Below are 21,287 nucleotides of genomic sequence, written 5' to 3'. Positions count from 1 at the left end.
CATCATACGCAAGCATTTGTATGCCTACATTTAGGTTGAAACAGGCTTCAACAAAATAATCTTCACTTAATAGTCAGCTAGATAACTTTGTTAGTGCGTACTGCGTCTCTCCCAAACTATCCCTCTAGGTATCAACCTCAAGTTGAGATGCAGGAGCTGGTTTTCCTTTTTTAGAATTTTCTTCAAAAGAAGGATTCAGGCATGGGGCTTTAGTAAATCCTCGTACTGCCTTCTGTTTGCTGGCATGTTTAACCCTCGCCCGCACATGGGGGGGGGGGGTGGTTGCCACCCCCCCAGGCAGTCTTTCTGCTCTGCACTCAACATTTTTAGAGCGAAGGCTGATTTTTCGTATAGCTGCTCGTTTATCCTTTCTTGATCTCCACTGAAAATTTCAAGTTTCTGTGATTTTTGGTTTCGGAGATATGACCTTGTTTTTCAGGTCATGTCATGACCCAAATGGCCAATTCTCAACATCTTGCGTTTGCCATGGGCCTTGTGAGCTTTTGACACCCTGATTTCGGCCTTTTATGCCAGTCTTACCTCCCACCTATCATGGAACATGTTGTTCGACGATGTACAGGAGTCAAGGTCAGGGTCAAGGTCAACCTAGGTCATCTAAGATAATTGCGTTTTAGGCAAGATGAATTTACTTTTTGTGAAGTTTTCTTGACTGCATTTTTGGTAAAAGCTTCTCAGATCATGATTTCATGTGATATGGACCCAAAAACAATCGGTGCACACATAAGTATACACACAGACACACACAGACATACAAACACATATAATTGACCTTGACCTAACTTGACCTGAAATGACCTCAGCAGCAAAATTCTGGTCGGATAGTGTGACAAAGAGGTTCTAGCTGGCTTGGCACCAGAAAACAGCATCGTCATCGGTATTTGATAAGCAGCGCACTTGATATCCAACGGTGACCCAAAACAGCAACATTTTTTAGTTTGACCTGACCTGGAAGGTCAATGACTGACCTGAGAAGGTAAAACTGGGTATCATTGGATTCGTCTCTTCCCAAAGAATCTTTTTGGTCTTTACTGCTAAGCTCTATCTCCAACAGGAACGAAATGGCGCGGGGGGGGGGGGTGGCAACCACCCCCCCCCCATGTGCGTTCTAGGATGGGAAAATGGCATGTGCGGGCGAGGGTTAAAGTTGATAAAAAGTCGATGTCTAAGCGATATTCGCTGGCTTAAGATAATATTCACAGATAGGTACAGGTCTCGCGGGTTTTAGCGGTAGGTTTTGCGCCTAAAAAATTTAGGGTACTTCAGGCTATATCTTGGTCGTCTTAAGCTTTTAAGTGTTGAAGATGCGATTGACTTGTTGGGTAACAAGCCGGCCATGATCGTGTAAAATGGCTTCATTGTAGATCGATTAGTTTCTGAGATATAAACGGAAATGTAAAAGTGTTAAACCTACCGCTTAATCTCGCTAGAGCCGTACCTAGAATATATGCAGTGCAAGTAGATTGAAGCTTGTCATTTGCAACTAAACGCAGTCATGTGTAACGCGTTGTTACCTTCTCTGCGACGGAAGCCAGCACCGGTATAGGTAGCTTTATTGCGATGGGCCATGGTGGGATACGGAGTAAGGGCTGGAACGTTTACCGTGCATGTCGATGTAATATACTAAATAAACCGTGAATAGAGATTTTTAGCTATAGAATATGTCACATCAAACGGGAAATGGTGGTCGATTTAGCATACATATGATATAAACCATAACGGCAATATATTCATCAATTATGCAAACGTTCGCTCTACATAGGGGTACGGTTGTGTATGTGTAGTGTCGAGTGGAGCTACCCACATCCATTTGGTAAGAAGTGAGTACAAACCAACTTTGACATATTTTTTTCGTTTGCTGTCTCTGGAACACAAAAATACCATGCGTCAATCCGGCCTGGCATGTATCGTTGCAGAAGTACATTGGTGCGGCCTCATCTTCTTTCGAAGCAGCCTTCATTGAAATGATAACTTTCTTTTACTGTTTGAATCATTTCCATTAACAGCTCTTTTTCATGCTCTCCCAAAAAAAAGCGCTGTTTCGTACTTAAACCTTGGTGAGTCGTATCGTCAGTCAGGCATTTTTGTCAGAATGTGTCATCAAAGCAACCAAATTTTAGCTCCCTTCGCACAATAGGTGTTTTTTTTATTTAGGTACCTATTTATCTGCAGCTGCCGAAAGGAGTCGATTAACCCGCGCATGACTGGGGTATTTTCCATAACGCGAGTGACTGGGGGGAGCTCTCCAGAGCCCCCCCCTCCTATCTCCGAAACTACTAGGCCGATCGTCAAAATTTATACGGCATCTGATAGCCCTGGAAAAGCTGTCGAGCGAAACCTATTTTCATTGACATTGGGGTCACCGATGACGTCACAGGTCAGTTCAAAGTAAATATTATCGGCATTTTTGCTTGTTAACAATTTAGGCTCTGACCGCCGGCTGACAAGTCCGATCAGGCTTATGTTTGGTTTACGCTCTCCTTGATATATGCTTTAGATACCCTGAGGGCACCGAACTTTTAATTCGAATTTTTCAGGTTAAGGCAAGGTCATCCTAGGTCACGAAAATTATATATTATGCATCGGTCACGTGACGCATGTTTTATGGTCCATTTTACTCGTAGATTTCGAAAACAATGTCGGCTGTGTCATTTGAGGCCATTTTCAGCTGAATTTACCGGAGGTCAGGTCACGTTCAGGTCAGAAATGTCAAATTTCGGAAATAAAATTTTTCAATAAAAAGGTGCCAATCAGATGCAGTTTAAGCTTAGGAACATGATGGTGCCATTTATATTGCTGTACCATGTCAAAAACGTGCTGAAAAATGTTTTAAAAAATATATAATTGTAAAATTTTGACAATTATGCAAATAACTTGGCTATTTTTGAAGACATTGGGCTAAACTTGCTAGAATAGTTCATCAGTGTGTTTTCTATTACATATATTTCGTTTTTTTTGCGAAAAATCTTTTTTTTTAAATAAAAAAATATATTTCTTGTAATTGTAAAAACACATTTTTAAAGAAAATTTCACAGTTTTGAAAATTCGAAACAGCAGTTTGATAGCTACGTTTATTTGTAGTCCATTGATGCAAAGAAATTGGATCTAGCTTTTGAAACTAAGCTCTTGAGAGTGTTTGCTGTAATTCAATAATTTGCATCAAAATTGGCCGACATGACGTCACTCTGACGTCATTTTTGGCCAAACTATGGCAGTTAGAAACTTTAAAAATTTAGACAATGTGTCAAATTAATGCCGCTGAGGGTACCGCAAGTTTCGTGTTGATCCGTCAAACGGTTTAGAAGATATTACCGAAAAACTGGAGGGGGCTCTAGAGCCCCCCCCCCCCCCCCAGTCATGCGCGGGTTAACTTTCATTCACAGCAGAACCAGCCAATGCCAATTTTTGCATTGTCTTGCGAATTTTATGGTATATAGTCTTGCTAGGAACATGTATTTGACGATTTTTTTTTTTACAATGGATTGTGTCAGACAGACAATCATCTGTTTCTGTCAGGCCTGATCCCCTGTCATGATTGATTTTTCAAAGTATGTTTGTGCTGTGAAAGGTTGTAACGCACCAATCAAAGGTAGCGGCTACGAGTGTACACATTTTAAACCAAAACTGATATGAACAAGGCCTGTGTCCTGACGGACGTTTTCACCGCCACACTACCGAAAAGCCGCACTAGTGGTTTTATGTATTTATTTACGAACGCGTATAAATAATCATCAGTCATCAGTTCTTCATCAGCTCATGATGTGCTCTTTTTGGTATAAATATTTTACGTGGATATATGCTAAAACACATGTGAATCTATAAGCAAAAATGCATGAATACTTAACATTTTCATCACTTATCCAAACACGGCAAGCATACAGTCTAAAACAGTGGTGTCTAAACAACGACACATACTAGCAATACGTGACAATCCGGCTCCGTTCCGAACTTTTAAGCTGCATAACAATCACCTTAATCAAAATCACCTGCCATAACATTCAGGAGCTGCAATAATGCGTCGAACGAATATAAACACCATCCGTCCTATTCATAGGTTGTGCACTACCGTTCGCTGTGTCCATGCTTTGCAGCCCATTATCCTAGACACATCTCACATTTTTAAGCCTCTTATCCTCTTTCTTACGACGACCGCGCACAACTGCAAGTCGACAAGTCTAGTAGCATCGGATCGCTCCTAATCGAAACATCGCCACCTTAGGTCGGCGGTCTGCTGCTGCTTGCTGCTCCTGTTGTGGCTGGGGTCAATCCCTAGCTCCACAGCACACACTCCTCAGACCATCATCCGGAGGAGGGTGGCCGTTAACAGCGCCAGAGAGGTGCCCGCCAGGCTGGAGGCCGACGAAGCCTGTCTAAGACGCTCGTCACTGAGCGCCGCCTGACGACCCGGAGGCTCAAAATACCGTACTTCCTCTTCAAAGTCCTGCGGGAAGTCTTCGGTGGCCCGCCTGCGACCGGGCATCGTCGGACCCGCGCGGGTCACGCCGCGGTCGAGGTCAGAGAAGCCAGACGGGGTGGATGGACGGAATCGGTTCGAGCGAGTGGGGACCGATGGAGAGGTGGGGAAGGCCCCGCGAGAGGTGGAGCGACCGGAGGGCGTGAACAGTCCGCGTTGAGAGGACGGCGTTGTGGGGAAGAATCCGCGGTTGTTGGGAAGGCGGGTCGGGGATGTGAAGAAGTTTCCTCTGCCCTGCAGGGTTGGGTTAGTGGAGAATGGGTTTAGAGTTGTCGATGGAGAGGTCAGTGACGGCAACAGACCGTTGGTGCTGCGGCCAGAGGGAGTTGTAGAGAATGGGTTCAAAGAGCCGGCGGGAGTAGACGCTGATCCAAAGGCGCTATTAACTCCCCGGTTTGAGAATGTGGTCGGGAACACATTGAGTGGGCTGGATGGGCTGGTCAATGACGGGAAGAGACCGTTCCTGTTCGCAGCAGTTTGTGTCGTAGGGAACAGACCCCGCCTGGTGGAGGGTCCCGTAGGTGAGGAAAAGGCGCCGTTGCCGCCACGACCCGCTGGAAACTGCCCGCGGTTGTTGAATGCGCCGGCGGTCGTGGGGAAGCCGTTGTTGCGACCGCCAATGCCGGAGGGTGAGTTGAACAAACCCCTGCCTCGGGTGCCAGCCGTCGGGAAGAGACCCTGATTCACTGCGCCCTGACCACGTCCCAGACCAAGCTGATTTTGGAACCCTCCTGTCGCACCAAACGCAGTTGGCTGCTGCGTGTTGCCAGTAAGGAATGCATCAGTTCCGAAAGCGGCAGCAAACTCCTGTTCCAGCGTCCTCCCCAGCCCCAATCCCGAGTTGGGCTGGAAGCCGCAGCGGACACGGGGGTCGAACTGATTCTGGAACGGAGGTCGAACGGTGCCGAATGTCTGCTGACTGCCGGCGGCCGGGGGGCTCTCAAAAGGCAGCGCTGGCCCCGCCACCCTGCCCTGACCGTGTCGGCTCGGTCTCAGACTATCTCGCGACATGAAGTCGGGCAGACGAGGCCCTGCGGGAATGGGTGAGCGGGGTGGGCTGAGAGAAGTTTGACCGTTGAACGAGCGACCTCCTGCTCCCAGTTGTCTCTGCGTGGCCACAGAGGAGAACCCGAAGCCCTGAGAGCCGCCGCCGAAGGCGCTGGGGAACGAGAGCTGTCCGTTCGGGAGTGAGAACGCCGTGGGACCTTGTGTCAGAGCGGCGGTGGTGCCGAAAGGGTCGGCCGTGAACGGCACGGCAGACGGTGAGGTGAACTGCAGGAGCGGGTGGGGAGTGGGCGGGCTGGCGGTCAGGGCCTGGGCGACGCCGAGTCCCGCCGGAGTGACGCTTTGGGAGCGTCCGGGGAGGAACGGCAGTCCGGTGGGTCCAGCGGTGACCGGGGGACGTCTCGAGGAGGGCATCTTCCTCGACCTGCCATGCGATGTCGTGGGAGCCGGTCGTCTGGAGGTGCTGCTGCCGCTGCTCGACCTTACAGACGCGCCACGGCTGGTGCCCAGGAAACCAGGGGCCGTCGGACCGGCTGTGCGGATCTGGGAGACGATACCGTGACCCCCGGCAGGGGTTACGCTGATCGGCGGTCGACCTGGCAGACCGGGACCTCCCAGAGTCAGGCTCAGGCTGTCTGTGAAGCGTACGGCACCGCTCGGCGCGATTGAAGAGATCTCCGCCGGCTCTAGGGTTGATGCGGCGATCTGCAGCGGGGTCGGAGCGGACGGCGGCGTCGGAGGAAAGCCGAGCACGCCGGCGGCGAACCCGTTCAGCAGCCGGCCACCTCTCTGACCAGCTCCCGGCGGCCGCTGGACGCGCGACACGGTGTGCACGTTGGTCAGCTGCATGGTTCCGCCGTCCAGCGGGCCGCGCGCCGTCAGCCGGCCACCGGACACAGGCGTCTCGGAGATCCCAAGCGGCCGCTCCGTGCGGTCAGAAACCTCCACCAAGGCCAGGTGCGGCCGCTCGCCGACCGCGTTCACCGCCACCTCCTCAGCCAGAAGGCCGCGACGGTTCGGGTTGGTGCGACCCTGGACGAAAAACGGGCCCTCCGGCTTGGGTCGGTACACCTCGCGCAGTCCGCCGTTGGGAGGGGGACGGTACGGCGGCCCGGTTACCGTCTCGGGGAACGGCGGGCTCGTCGGTGGGTTGTCGCGGATGACGAAGCCAGGACGCACCACGGGCCTTGGTCGGCTGGGGAACCGGTTACCGGGCCGGCCAACAGACGGTCGGCCAAACGATCCTCCTCCGCTAAACGACCCTCCACCACCGAACGAGTTGAACGAGCCTGGACCCGGTCCAAACACGTCTTCAGGTCGCTTGAAGCCGTTGATGGAACCCTGGAAAGGTCTCGATGGACTCGGAACGGGGCGTGGCAGCGCCGCCGAAGCCGCACCCAGCGGCCTCTCCACTTGCGGCAGCGGGGCGTACGGGCGCGGGCTCACTTTGACCACAATCGGCTGCTTGCCGGCCGCGTAGTTGATCTGGGTGCGCACGCGCTCGCCGATGCGCGGCTCTCGTACGAGCTCCTCCAGCGCCACCTGGGCGGGGTTGGCTCCGAGGAGTCCGTCCGGGGTGAGCTCGGAGGCCGGCGCGTGGCGCTCCAGTCGGCCCAGGCGCCGCTCGAGCACCGGCGGCCGGAACACCAGCTCGCCTGGAACGAAGTATGTCGCTGTTAGAGAGCTGCACGCGCTTCCGGGCGCGAGAGTGAGGGGCTGGTGTAACGATGAGTGGTGAGTATATCGAGTAACGACAGTCACTAAGTCTGTCCCGTCACAAAAGGTGGGTTGAAGTGACCGGCTCGACCCGACACTGCACACAGGTCAGTCGCGGTCTCCGTGTATCTAATAAACAAAACTTGGGTGGATTTAGAAACTTTATGCTCGCATACACTTACACATCACTGCAGCGTGCTTGTCAGTCGATATTGTATGGCAAAGGAAATACAACATCTGAGATAAAAACTTCAACACATTTTCGTAGAATAGACAAAGCCCATATCTTTTGCGATTGGAGCAGGCCATTGGGTAACCGATAGAGTAAAAGTGGTTGAACAAGGAAGGAGACTGGGAAATCTGATTTGTTGGAATTCATAGGCAGTGACGGAGTCATGAGGCCAGCACAGTCTATAAGTGTCGGACAACTTTAAACAATGGACACACTCAAAAATACTATAAAATATTACTAAATTTTGTTCGAATATGTAACGAATCGAAATAGCTGAAAAATGTTGCATTTCATCCAAATCTGCTTTCCCAAAGAACAACAAAGCGCAATAATTTTCAACGAACACGGTCTGCCTCCAGCAGTCGTGACTTGCCATTGAATGCCTGGTGTGTGTGGTGACAGTCTCTGTTCCTGATTCCTGACTGCATATTGCAAAACTGGGAAGTGTGCACAGTAGCAGATAAATCATATGGACGCACAAAGACTGGTCTAATAACACAGTTCAGAGGAAATCTGGACCTGCGGCTTGCACCAGCCCACATTCCAGCATGCAGACCGGGATAATAAAATTGCACAAATTCGAAACCATTGTTATGTCGTCAGCATTAGCTTCTGTATAGGAGCTCACTATAGTGAGCAGTATTCTAGGTGCGATTTACAATTTAGCTATATTCTGTGGAAAACATATAGAGCTAAATGTCAAATTTTGTGTGCTGCTGTCAGAACAAAATAATTAATTTCAATTTAATTGACAGCTTTGACGGCAACAATTCAATTAAACAACACTATACGAGTATAAGTCAATCCATTTGAATTCGTGTACTCATAGTCGTTGACAAGCTGCCCGTTCAAAGACTGTGTTTTTTTACATTTGTCAGTGCGCTAACGTTGTTAAGTGTGAATTTTGAGCGGTAGATTCATGAATCTTTTCAAGTAATTTTGTCATGCAACGTCATACATGACCAAATTAATTAAATTAAATTGATTGACGGATTTGAGATGCATGTATGCAACGTCATACATGAGGTTGCAATAGTACTAGATATTGCTGTCTTTTTGTAGTAGTTCGTCTTTCATCCTCATTTTTTTATTCCTACTGGATTTATCAGTCCTACCCACTGCTAAGCATGGTCGCACCATAGAGTACTAATTCAACTCCTTCACAAATGGCCGGACAGTGATTAATGGAATCTGAATAACGAGCTCAGGGCCAGTGCATATCAATCCCACAGCCGCCAATTGGCGTCCTACAACCGGAAGCCGCCACCGCGAACCGGTTTAGCGTCCGCTCGGTAATTTGGCCCGGGTCGCCGGGTCGCAGCGACCACCCGAGGCCCACTTTCCTGACCTGGGGCGGCCACTGCTCGGCACTCCGCGCGCCGCGGCGCCACGCAGGCACTCATCAGCCACGTCGCTAGCGCGCGAAAGTTGACGAGAGGTGTAATGCTGGTGCCGAGAGGCCGGCAAGGCTCGCCCTTAGAAAGCCCGCGGTGATTAAGGCGCTTTTCCCACGCGTTTTCTCCGTATGAACACCAGCCATGATATGATCCGGGCGGGTCTTATGTTTATAAGGAAGTTTACGTTCGGGTGTCTCCAATAAAGCATGATGGGCTCGTTGAACTGGAGTTCTCAGCTCTCACCAAGTAAGCGCGAACAATGACAATTGTAATTTGTTTGTGGCTGCTTCACCCCGTTTGTTTGATGCCAGTCATCCGGACTCTTCTCCTTTATACAACGAATAAAGAAGAAAGTACTGGTGATTATCATGCTACGCTTTATGCTCATTTGCTTTACACTTCATCCATCAAGTCAATAAAAACGAACTTCAGCCCGTAGGCCAGGCTCAGCGCGAGCGGGAAGTTGGCCGCGGCGGGATCTTGCCCGCGTTTCCCGCCTCTGGCATGCGAAGATCAAATCACGGAACCCAACACCTCGTTACTGACACGGCCGTTCCCGCCCGGGGCGCACTCTCCCTTTCCTCTCTGCCAGGCAACTGTATCATGGGAAAGCCTTCCGCTTGAAAAGCGAAAGCGGCTCTGCCCACCACAACAAACACTACGAGCGATGGGGCGCGTTAAAAAGCCGGCCGGTTCGGTCAGGGAGGCGAAACCGTGTCGGTTCGGTTAGCATTGTCGCCAAACGACCGTCGAACACGCCTCATGGGCTCCGACTCTGTCGTGAGGGGTCGACATGGGGGTGACAGGCGCAAGGGGTTGTGTAAGCCAGGAGGCAAGCATAGGCTAATAAAATACATAATATATATATTTGAAGCCGTTTCAATTAACCCGGCAGTTGCTGGGGTATTTCGCCACCCACCGTTTGCTGGCGGGGGGGGGGGGCGTTAAACGCCCCCAGCCGATAACTCGAGAACCAATAGGCGCAGCGAAACGCACGAGGCGGCAAACGAAAGAGCGCGACGAGACGCTTCAGATGAGTACTTTAAAGTTGAATTTTGAGGTCACAGGTCAGGTCAAGGTCAGGCCAAACACCTGAAATCGGGCTTTCAGTAGCATGGACTTCAGGACTTCGCAATGGGCGCCTCTCGTCATAAACTCTGTCAAAACGGTGCACAATCTATCATATAAGGCCTACAAGAGTGTCAGCTCCATGTAGGGGTCAGTCAAGCATAGGCCAGGGTCAAGGTCAGGTCAACCGGGTAGGCACATATCCCCGAAAATCAAGACTGATATTTGCAGCCTGTGACACATGTTTTATGGGTAATTTGGAGCGTAGAACACGATGGTGAATTCCTTTTCTCATACGTGTACGTGTTTGGCTCAAAAAGTTCAATTTAAGAAATGCATGTATCATGGTCGTGAAGTAGTCACGAGAAATTGCCAAGATTCAGTTCAAGATTTTGGAAAATACGGAACAATAATCAATAATCGAAGATAGCCATTTGATTGCTCAAGGTATTGGCAGTCTAATGGCGTTTACGGCATGTCTGTATATCTATTCTGCAGATTTTATATAATTTTTTGAACATATGCCGTTTTTGGTCGAAAACTCAGAAATCATGACGTCACTAAAACCTCGATATCTCAAAAATTTTCCGACCGATTTTTTTGACTCTTTGTCACAATAAACTTCAATCAATTCCCTACAGTACCCAAAATTTGGTGCGCCTGCGGCGCGCCGTTTTTATGCTATGGCCCGACGAAAAAAGTGGGGCGTTTAAACCCCCCCACACACACATTGCCCCAAAAGACGGTAAATAACTTTTGAAAATACCCATCTCCAATTTAAGTGTTTTCTGGACTAAAATTTCGCGAGGAATCCGATGGTGTGGTCCCAGATATCTGAAAAATTTCCATTTTGGAGATAGCACCTATTTTTTGAAAAATAAATATTCGTCAGGCATAATAGTCAAATAAATTGAAAATATAATGAGCTAATTTTTGTATAACAACACTGGAATGTGTCGAACATGAATTAGAGATATAATTTAGCTGAGATGATCTATATCTGCGCAAACATAAACATGAACTAGTACATTAACCCTCATCGGCCGAGAATTGGGGTGGGGCGGATGCCGCCTCAAAGGATTTTTCGCGATAGCTCAAAACACGCCTAGGGTAGACAGCTGAAACTTGGCATACCTAATATTTTATTCAAGCTGGATCGTTTGACACCAACTGCGTTTTCAGGTCAGGTCAGGTCACTAACCTATGACGTCATAAATGAGCCTCTGCGAGGTCCTCAGATGCTGCAAATTTGCAACGCCCTCAGTGCCAGAGGAACTTTCATGCAGGAAGATGAAGCTTACAGGGCGTAGTATCCTTCAGAAGTCTCACAACTTGTATGTCTCGGATTTAACCTAAATGTCACATGAGGTCAGGTCGGTCACGTGACCTCACCATTATAAGTCAATGGGGGAAATATGAAAACTGTTATTTTGGCGCCGGAAATGATCTAAAACTATCCCAAGCACATGGAATCGTGGTTTCATGATCGGACCTTACAAGGAGTACATGAAACCACGATTTCATGTGCTTAGGACAGTTTTAGATCATTTCCGGCGCCAAAATTACAGTCTTCATATTTCCCCCATTGACTTACAATGGTGAGGTCACGTAACCGAACTGACCTCATGTGACCTTTGGGAAAAATCTGAGATATGCAAGTTGTGAGACCTCTGAAGGATACTACGTCCTGTAAGTTTCATCTTCCTGTGAAAGTTCCTCTGGCACTGAGGGCGTTGCAAAGTTGCAACATCTGAGGACCTCGCAGAGGCTCACTTATAACGTCATAGGCCAGTGACCTGACCTGACCTGAAAGGGTGGTTGGTGTTTAAAGATCCAGTTTGAATAAAAGATTAGGTATGCCAAGTTTCAGCTGTCTATCCTCAGCGTGTTTTGAGCTATCGCGAAAAACCCTATGAGGTGGCACCAGCCCCACCCCTTCTCGGCCGGCGAGGGTTAATGTACAAGTTTATGTACATGTATGAGCAAATATAGTAGGTATCATCGCAGATAAAATATATCACTAATTTATGTACGACACATTCTTATGTTGCTACAAATATTCACTCAATTATATTTTCAATTTATTTGACTTTTATGCATGACGAATATTTACTTTTCAAAAAATAGGTGCTATCTCCAAAATGGAAATTTTTCAGATTTCGGGGACCACACCATCGGATTCCTCGCAAAATTTTGGTACAGAAAACACTAATATTGGAGATGGGTATTTTCAAAAGTTATTTACCGTCTGTTGGGGCAATGTGCCCAGCAACTCGCGGGTTAAAAAATAAGCCACCCCATCGTTAACGAGATATTTATATACTGAAAGTGTAAGAATTCATTAGCATTTAAGCTAATTGCTGGAATGATAAACAACAGAAGCGTTATGGCAAACAGGTAGCTATTCATGACACTTGTTATTGGCAAGCATACGAATTCATAAGCCCGTAATACAGTTTTATTACGGAGCGAGCGAAGCGAGCGTAGTCTTTCCTTAGATTAACGGAAATTTCTGAGTATGAGCGGCCGGCCGGCCGGCCGGCCGGCCGGCCGGCCGGCCGGCCGTGGTCACGCTTTTGCGAGGCTTATATCTCAGCAACCACTTGACCGATTTACACGCGGTAATTTTTGTAGGGTAGCTTCATTCCTTCTACCAAGTATTGGACTATTCCCGATGCATGTGGGTGACCCCTTATGCACGTGCCACGTGCAAAACGAAGAGGTGTCACTTTTGTAATTGTTGCAATATCTCGGTAACTACTTGGCCGATTGCGCTGAAAGTTGGCATGTAGGTAGGCACCCACTAGGCACTGCATATACATGTGCCAGAGTTGGGGTGCTGCTGCACGTGCGCACGTGCAGGGGTCGTTTCCAGATCTCGAGAACGGCTGGACCGATTGCGCTCAAATTTGGTACACGGTTAGGGACCGGTTAGTAGGGTGCCGTGCACAAGTCAGTTGGGACCCATTTTGCACGTGCGCACGTGCAGGGTGCCGCTTCCAGATCTCGAGAACGGCTGGGCCGATTGTGCTCAAATTTGGCACATCGCTAGAGACCGGTTAGTAGGGTGCCGTGCACAACTCAGTTGGAGGTACCCCCTCGCAATTTCGCACGTGCAAGGCTCACCCTCTCGCTCGCTCCGTTAGTCGCCCCAAAAGGCGTTATACTGGTATGTAGCGAAAATACATTTTGAAGTTGACCTATGCAGCAGAGCTCGCGTGCCGTTTTTCAGTTTTCCTTATTGTTTCCGCCGCTGTAGTATCGCGATATTGTCGAACTCTGCTATCAGCGCGTTTTCAGGAACAACTTGGGCTGTTTCTCAGAACATATAATCTGGTCTGAGCTACGACGTACCTAAATGGATACAGCAAAGCCAAAGAGTTACATTTCCCCTCTAAATCACGAAGGCTAACAAGCGCTGAATGTAGGAAAATATACCAATCAACACTTTTTTGGGTAGATTTCTCGTTGCAACCAACCAGCACAAAACCGATTCAAGCAGCCACAGCTGCATTGTATCGGTGTTCAAATGCAGAGGGAGATACCAAGATGCGTGACTCATATCACTGTGAGCTGTAAAAAGTGACAAGACCATCAAGAACGGTTATTATTTATCATGGTGGCTATCACCCTGATAAACATGTTCATCATTCCCTCATATCTAAAGTTGCATTACTGCTAATGGTTGATCATTGCATCGGCTGATTTAATAATAACATGCTATTATTGACCATTGACCATTGACGACAAATGAATTAAATTTCTTCTTTCTTTTATATCCTGCAGCAATTCATCAATGTAGTTCCAACAGGTAATGTGATATTCAAATCCTACCACACTGCATTCAGCATTGATAACGTTGTACAGTGTACACCTCTGCCCCCCCCCCCCACGGCTGCGCGTCGGCATTATACGAGTATGTGAACAAAAGAAGGCGATCCGTTAACTTGCTTCCTGGTTCCCAGTTTCTACAAGTGACTCGAGCCTCACGCACCAAACTTCGGAACATAAAATCCCACGCTCTCACGATTTTGCGTCTTCCGATTGGTAAAAGTGTGTCAGATTTGATCTAAGAAATATCCCGCGCAGTGCTGTCATGATTTTGCAGTCGATCGCGAACAGTCGGGTAGTTTTTTCTCGCTGGCGTACACGCGGAACGGGAAGGAACAGGCCCGGGAAACTCGTGCTCTGCTTGTGAACAGGAGGTGGGCCGGTGACACACCCTCCCAGGCATCTGCGCGCCCCGCCACGACTGGTGCAGGGCTCGACACTATGTGCCTCTCCCGCTACTGCAGAGATATCTCGGTCAGTGAGTCACTCAGTCACATAGCAGGTGTCTATGCAATCCGTATTCCGTATATGTACATACCTATAATATCTATGGACACACATAAGCTTCTTCTTTGTATGTACCATTTCTCCGGTTGGAGGTGTCTTCTCAACTTCGCAAATGCGCGCATTCCACAGCGTCCGCTCATAAAAAGGGGATATTTTCTAGGTTTCCCTGCCTGGGAGAAACCAGTGACCTTAGAGCTGTTGTCCAAAGCGGTAACAGACCAGCACCGTTTCGCCCGTAAAGCTGCAACAATGACGCGATCTGTGTGGCGCTTCTGCCGGCCAAGCCATTGTTATGAAAGTCGCAACCACAAGCCACCGTGGTGGTGGGTCAGATAAGAGATTCTTGAGGTACAGTTCAGCCTTCAAACGCAAGGTCGAACTGCTTCTTTGCGGCATTACTTCTTTGATTGTTTTGTAGGTCTCTGATTGTTTTGATCCTCTTTGTCTTGACGATATCTGGCCCACACTTAGGAGGAAATGATATTGCGCAAATGTCGGCACGTAGGCCCTGACCGGTTTAAGGTAAGAGACTAAAAAGATAGACACCAATAAAAAAAACAACCATTATGAACGCTTCGATAATGGCACTTCGATTACAGGAACATGCCTATTACCTCGTCGCACTGTACAGTGGGATATTTTTGTGTTGACCAAATCGTGATTCGTGTTTGACTGGGAAGTCATTTACAAAGCTCTTTCTGTTTGTTTTTTTCTGCAATATCTTCTGAATCACTGGACCTATCGTTACCAACCTTTCATTGCCTCCTTATGATTTAACATCTTGCGTCGAATAAACGTTAGCTCAATAAGGTTGGCTAGAAAAGACGTCGAAGTTACCTCTCAATTCCCGCCACGGGTGATCATGATGAATAATAATATGCGCAATTTAATGAACACTTTGAGAGTAGGTACATAATCACAGCCTTTCAACCTTGTGAATCGCAATTCGGGCAAGAACGTTCGGCTGCAAGTCAAAAGATGTCCATTATGTCAGGAAATGTATGTAGATTTCGGCGTGAGAAATTCAGCCTACGATTCATTTCAGTGCAGTTAGTTCACGGTTAGATCCTGACAACTCTCGGATTCATGGCAACCATAGTCCTGTGAGTATGATTTAGCCGCTGACGATGGTCTATCTGAGGTGCATTACCTTGAGATTTATCGGTTTGCAGATAATGCCTCGAATCATCTTGCTTTGCTCAACAGGCTCAGTTGCTTGGTAACAGCAGCCATTGACCACATCCTCACCGCTCAAAAATATTTCGGTCTTAGCCCTTATATATATAGACCATGAGTTGACCCAAAAACTCTGCTTGATCTGGATTCTGTATCTTACACATTCACTATAAATAATTAAGTACAGCAAGGAAACATAAAACTGATTAATATCCTCTGAAGGCTATTAAAACCAGCTGTTTTCAGTTCGTTCGTGCGGAGGTCACGGCAGGAGCCCCATGGGTCACCGGGTCACCGGATCTGACCGATGCCCAGGACGGCCACGTCACAGGACGGCCGACGAGGTCGCCGGGGGTCAGAGGTCACGTGTTCCGCTACCGACCTGCGTGTGTGAGGCGCCGCGTGCCGCGCGACCTACGCCGGTGGGCCAGTCTGCACAGGAAGAAGCAGGTGGTGTTGACAGGATGGGAGGATATGGGTGGAGTTTTTGTCACGTGATGTTGCAGCCCAGCAGCCAAGCATTGGCCGATTCAGGGTCAGCTGGGAAGTACCCACTGCTTAGCATTGAAACAGTCAAGGAGGTCGCATTTAGGTACGATTAAGGCATGATTAATGTGGATATGGCGTGATCTGTACCGGGTAACTCACCATCAAGTGGCCTGCCGTCGAAGAAGACAGGCTCGAAAGGTGGGCCCGCGAAACTGGCCACCAGAGGCACCAAGCCAAACAGTGGCAGCACGTGAGTCCTCAGCATTATCTGGGGAAGAGAGATACACGTGTTGAATAGCGCTTATATCACGTTTTATAGCACATTTCATCTCGAGAGTCGAACGTTCCTCAGTCATAATATAATGTCATTATGCTATTTTTGTCTCATTTGACGTTAACGTTTTCTTCCTGATCTGCAGCATTCCCAGCTTCTAAAGCATCTTATTTCTTTCGTTTTTGTGTGCTTTGAGTGACCATCTCAAGTTTTGTTTTGTGCCTGAAACTCCAGTTTTATATTTGTTTTTTTTATTTGTTTGTTTTATTTGTTTTTTATTTGTTTTTTATATTTGTTTCAGTTTTTTATTTGTAATTTGTTGCCACACTGAAAGCACTAACGACGTTCATTTGGAGCATCTATGATGAATTTAAAACATTATTGGATGATTTTGTATAGAATCATATGCCAAATTATAAATCATGATGCCATTGAAGTGCAACGACCTAAGATATTCGTTTTCTTGTTTCACAAATTTTCAAATTTTTAACATTTCGACACAGTTTGATGCTTGATAAGAATGAATGAAGGCATCAATTGATGCGCTTAGCTGATCCATCCACATAGTTTTCGGTTTAGAATACATAAGAGGAACATCTAATGTGTGGTTTAAGGTTTTACGACTATATAGACATTTTCATTCAAAGTGCGTTTTCAGGCTAATTTTTGCTTATTGGTTTAATTTTCGTTCCCAGAAACCGAAACAATTAACGACTGGTGACTGAAAAGCGTACGTCAAATTAAAATACCCCTATGTGCATCAGTCCAAACGTTATTTCGTGGATCTGATCAGTTATGACAAAACCAAAACTTTCTGTACCTACTGTTAATAGGAAGTCGCACAGAATTTGAGAAAAAGTACAGAATCACTAAAAAAAGAAAGAGGCAAACAAATACGAAAAGGATGCAAACGGGACGACTTGTATGTAATAGTATGTAGAGGCACATTGCGGTGCCATCAATTGAATACGATCCGTGTTACTCGTTGGTCCTTGCAGTCTCGTATGCAATAATTGAAAAATTAAACTGAATCAAAGGCACAACTATCATGACATGATAATTGCTTCAAATATTTTCCTTTCGACTGATTTATCTTTATAGACGCTGTAATATCGACAACTCATCGTTGGAATCAATCCCCCACAACATCTATTAGCAGCCTGACTTACCATTGTGGCTGATCAGTAGGGCGCTCAGAAGATCTACACTCGTCGGAGAGAGCGCAGAGAAAGCCGCCCTCCCTCGGCCGGCGCTGCCGACGCACTGCCTCCACCCCCGTCCGTCGCTGCCGCAGTCACCGCCGGCCCCGCCTCACAATGTGTGCTGTCACAATGTGCTGTCGGCCCCGTAACCAGCGCCGCGTGCACTGGCCGCAGCCTTTTCCGCATAGGAGGAGATACCTGAGATGTTAGCTACGCCAGTTATTCGCTAGGTACAGAAAGGCCAGCTCTGGTGGTTTGTCTCAGTTTGTCTAAACAGGACACTGTAATTCCCCCCGTGTTCAGCATTGGTGCTGGTGTTATATTAAAAAGGGACATGTTCATGTCTAACATGGGGAATGGAGTTGATATAGCAGTTTTGCTCATTATATGCTAAAACCACATAATCCGGAGCCATTCGTCTCTAAGATATAAATTGACAGCGCTAGAGAGCAATTTCGCATACATTCTCCTTCATCAATTTGACGTCTTTTGTCAGATTCTTATGAAAATTTATTTTTTGGGATGTATCTATTTTATTGATGTAACTGCACGTCTTTTTTAGTCAAAAGATGGTATATGTTTAAGAAATCGTCAAAAATCAAGTTTTAAAGCAAATTATAAATTAACCCTCGCCCGTATTGGTGTTTTTCCAGCCGCGAACGTATAAGGGGGGGGGGGTCCGTTGGACCCCCCCTTGCCGTTTCGCCCCTGATCGAGCTAGAGCTTCGCGGAAAAAACGAGCGTGTTGCTCGTGACGAGAGGAAGCCGATGATACCTAATTTTAAGGTCCTAGGTCATTGGTTGACCTTGCAGGTCAGGTCAATGACCCAAAAGTCGGGAAAATCGGGACCTGTTAGAACGTCGTAAAGTGTGGCTGATATGGGGTTTTTCGGGGTGCTGATCACGAATATCATGTTAGTTTTGATCACAGATGATGTCTTCATGCATTTAGGCCGGGTCGGGTCAGGTCAGGTCAGGTCAACCAGTAAGGGTATTCGTAGTAGGTGGCAACCGCCTCTGACAGCTTCGTAACATGTTACGAAGGCACCAAAACTCCTTCGTAAATGTTCATATGGTTGCTAAATTCGAATTCAGCTCCAAAAACTGGCCTAGAAACATGTAAAACTCGAAAAAGTGAACCGAGGTCATCAAAGGTCAATGACCTGACCTGACCTTCAGGTGACCTTGACACCCACCCTAATGCATGGGGGCAACATCATATCACATGTTTGAACGCTTGAAACCACGAAAAGACTGCAAACGCGCGGCTAATGCGAGCCGACATACGCCGAATCGCGATTCCGGCCAAACATGGTCTCGAAAAGTAGGTCACAGGTCAAAGGTCATTTGGGTCAGGGTCATGAAATTTTCAGGGTAGGTGTAAAATTGATGAACGCGAGGGTACTGAAAGTTTGGTCGCGATCGGCCGCTTTTTACGCGAGTTATTCGCGAAAAACCATGGGGGGGGGGGGTCCGTTCGACCCCCCCCTATACGGGCGAGGGTTAAGGACATGAATAGACGCAGCTCAATGAGTTCTTCAAAAGGGCTGTCTCGGATTTCCCATAAAATGCGATAAAATTAAAATTTCCATTTTTGAACCCCTTAAAACTAAAAAAAACTATATTTTTTTTAAACAGTTGCTAAAATCCAAAATTTTAAAACTTTTCAAAAAACCGGAATACATGTTATAGAGCTCTACTAGAACATACACTGTTCTAAATTTCAACTTTCTATCTTGATTTTTGCCCCCCCCCAAATTGTTGAAAATAGATCCAACAGGTAGGTAATAGGTATAGGGCATGGTGACGTCATAAGCATAATCGTGATTTTTAGGCACTTTTGTACATTGCATGTAAAAATAAACGGTAGCGTTAGATTCCTGGGACAAAGTTCGTCTAGAAAAAAGGCATTTTTATGTCAAAAATAATAAGTTGAAAAATTGACTTTTTCCTTAGCCCTGACTTGGTGATTTGTAGTATAAACGATTTTTATGCTTTCAATACACACTTATGACCAGGATAGTGACTTTGGGTCACATATAACCATGACCATCGGATTCGGCGTGAAAGATAACCCATAAAACATGTGTCGCATGCCCGTAGCAGAAAGTGACCTACCGTGACCTTTCGTGACCTGGCTTGACCTTGAACCGTGCTTAGTATGGCCCCTATACGCACATGGTGCCCTTACTAAGGTTTTGAGGTTATTTTTGGTGAGTTTCAAGCAGGAACAATCGATTCCGCTGTCCGAAAGCCTCATCATGCATAAACCCCAGAATTCGACCTTTGACCCGACTTTGACCCGAAAGTTGACCTCAATCTTACAATCTTAAGAGTGCTTTCGGAAGGTCTTGTAGAGACCTTTCGAACGCCGCCTCGCGGGCTGATACGACTATTGGTTCTCGAGATAACAGGGGGTCGGATCCGACTCCCCCAGGCTGTCGTGGGTACGGAAGTAGCTCAGGCGGTGCCGGGTTAAGGCGGTGGTGCTCATGCAGAGACGATGTTTGTTTGGTAGGGGAGAGTGGGGAAAGATGCCCAGGGTTTTACTATGTCATATATTATTCGAAAATGACGATCGGAAAGCAAAAACTTGGAGTTTCAACGGATGCCGACATCATTTTTCTAAAAAAATATCACTCTTTCGTGCCTGAAATATGATAACTCTTTTTGCTATTAAGCATTTTCCTGGAGAAGTGAAAGGGGGCATCTTACCCCACAGGGTGGGAAAGACGCCCCCTGGCGTTGGGGAAGATGCCCCCTGCACTATAAGTGACATAAATGGGCACGTGAATTGCCTGAACGAATCAGCAGTCCCTTCGACCCTGCAGTAGACACCAAACGTCATCGTAAGGGCCCTCAAAAGTAGTCGTAAGGGGCTTCAGAGGTCATCGTTAGGGCCATCATAGTCCAGCACGGCCAAACAAGCCTCCGTGGTGGCGTTCGGAGACCACTGTGGGGCCCTTATAGATCTTCATGATGCTTGAGGGCCCTCGAGCCCATCGTTGGGACCTCAGATGCCAGCGCGGCCCGTGGAGCCAACGTGGGAGCCCTCAAAGGATGTCGTGAGGGGCCCTGGAGCCAATAATGGGGCCCACAGAGGCCGTCGTGAGGGCTCTCAGTCAGATGCCGCCCAAAAAGTCGCTGTGTGTGCCGAGAGACCGGCATGGGGAGCACCCGACCGTACTGGACTCTCAATAGTCCCAGATCGGCTTTTGTCTCTCATCACAAGTATGTAATAAATGATTTGACGGGCTGCTTGAAGGACAACCTACGGATTTAGGGGGGCGTCTTTCCCCATCAGGACAGGGGGCATCTTACCCCGAGGTACCGAAGTGACATTAAATCAGTACAATTTGTTAGCCATAAAACTACACCCTGAAACAAACTGTTTGGGACACAGTATACGCATGCTAATGTATCACGACTATAGCAAGTGACGCAAAAATTATCTACTTTCTTTGATATTTACAATGTTTTGATACCAAAATATTTTTTGAAAGCAGGAAATAAAAAACATGCAATCACCAGTCAGCCGTTGCCCAACTGAGCTTCGCAAATTTTTGTGCAGTTAACAAGGCAGGCTTCCGCTTTACGCTAAGAACATTAATTTCCAGGTTCGATTCTTTGTTTCACCGCTAGAGGGGGTGGGGCGTCTTTCCCACCCTGGGCATCTTACCCCACTCTCCCCTACCCTTGATCATTTTCATGCAATCTGTGCCTTCAGCGGTACTCATATAATTCTTAAACTATTTGTTTTTATTATAAATATCATTTATTGACCATGTTTCGTGATATCCTTACATCACACTTGCACTAGAAAGGCGAGCACAAAGAAACTCAGCCACTGCAGAATATAGACAAATGTCGACACATCTGTAAAAGGCTGTCTGTTGTG

General features: G+C 47.4%; 1 protein-coding gene across 1 annotated transcript; it reads right to left on the bottom strand.

Moving 5' to 3' along the window:
• Nucleotides 1-3,707: 3,707 nt before the first annotated feature.
• On the bottom strand, nucleotides 3,708-17,462 carry LOC122365770 (collagen alpha-1(I) chain-like). The gene is made up of 3 exons (XM_043337282.1): nucleotides 17,357-17,462; nucleotides 16,073-16,181; nucleotides 3,708-7,152 (listed from the first exon to the last, which is right to left on the bottom strand). The coding sequence occupies exons 1-3, from the start codon at nucleotides 17,357-17,359 to the stop codon at nucleotides 4,310-4,312; spliced, it is 2,955 nt and encodes a 984-aa protein (XP_043193217.1). The 5' UTR covers nucleotides 17,360-17,462; the 3' UTR covers nucleotides 3,708-4,309.
• Nucleotides 17,463-21,287: the final 3,825 nt, after the last annotated feature.

This window comes from Amphibalanus amphitrite, unplaced genomic scaffold (assembly GCF_019059575.1).
Source record: "Amphibalanus amphitrite isolate SeventyFive unplaced genomic scaffold, NRLGWU_Aamphi_draft 000029F_arrow, whole genome shotgun sequence".
Lineage (NCBI taxonomy): Eukaryota > Metazoa > Arthropoda > Thecostraca > Balanomorpha > Balanidae > Amphibalanus > Amphibalanus amphitrite.
Note: the sequence above shows the minus strand (reverse complement) of the source record. Positions and strands in the feature narration are given on the sequence as shown.

What these genes read in the sequence shown, in the direction of transcription:
- LOC122365770 (XM_043337282.1), bottom strand. An exon ending in CGACGGCAGGCCACTTGATG is followed by an intron (nt 7,153 to 16,072) that starts GTGAGTTACCCG and finishes ACTTCGTTCCAG; the next exon opens with GCGAGCTGGTGTTCCGGCCG.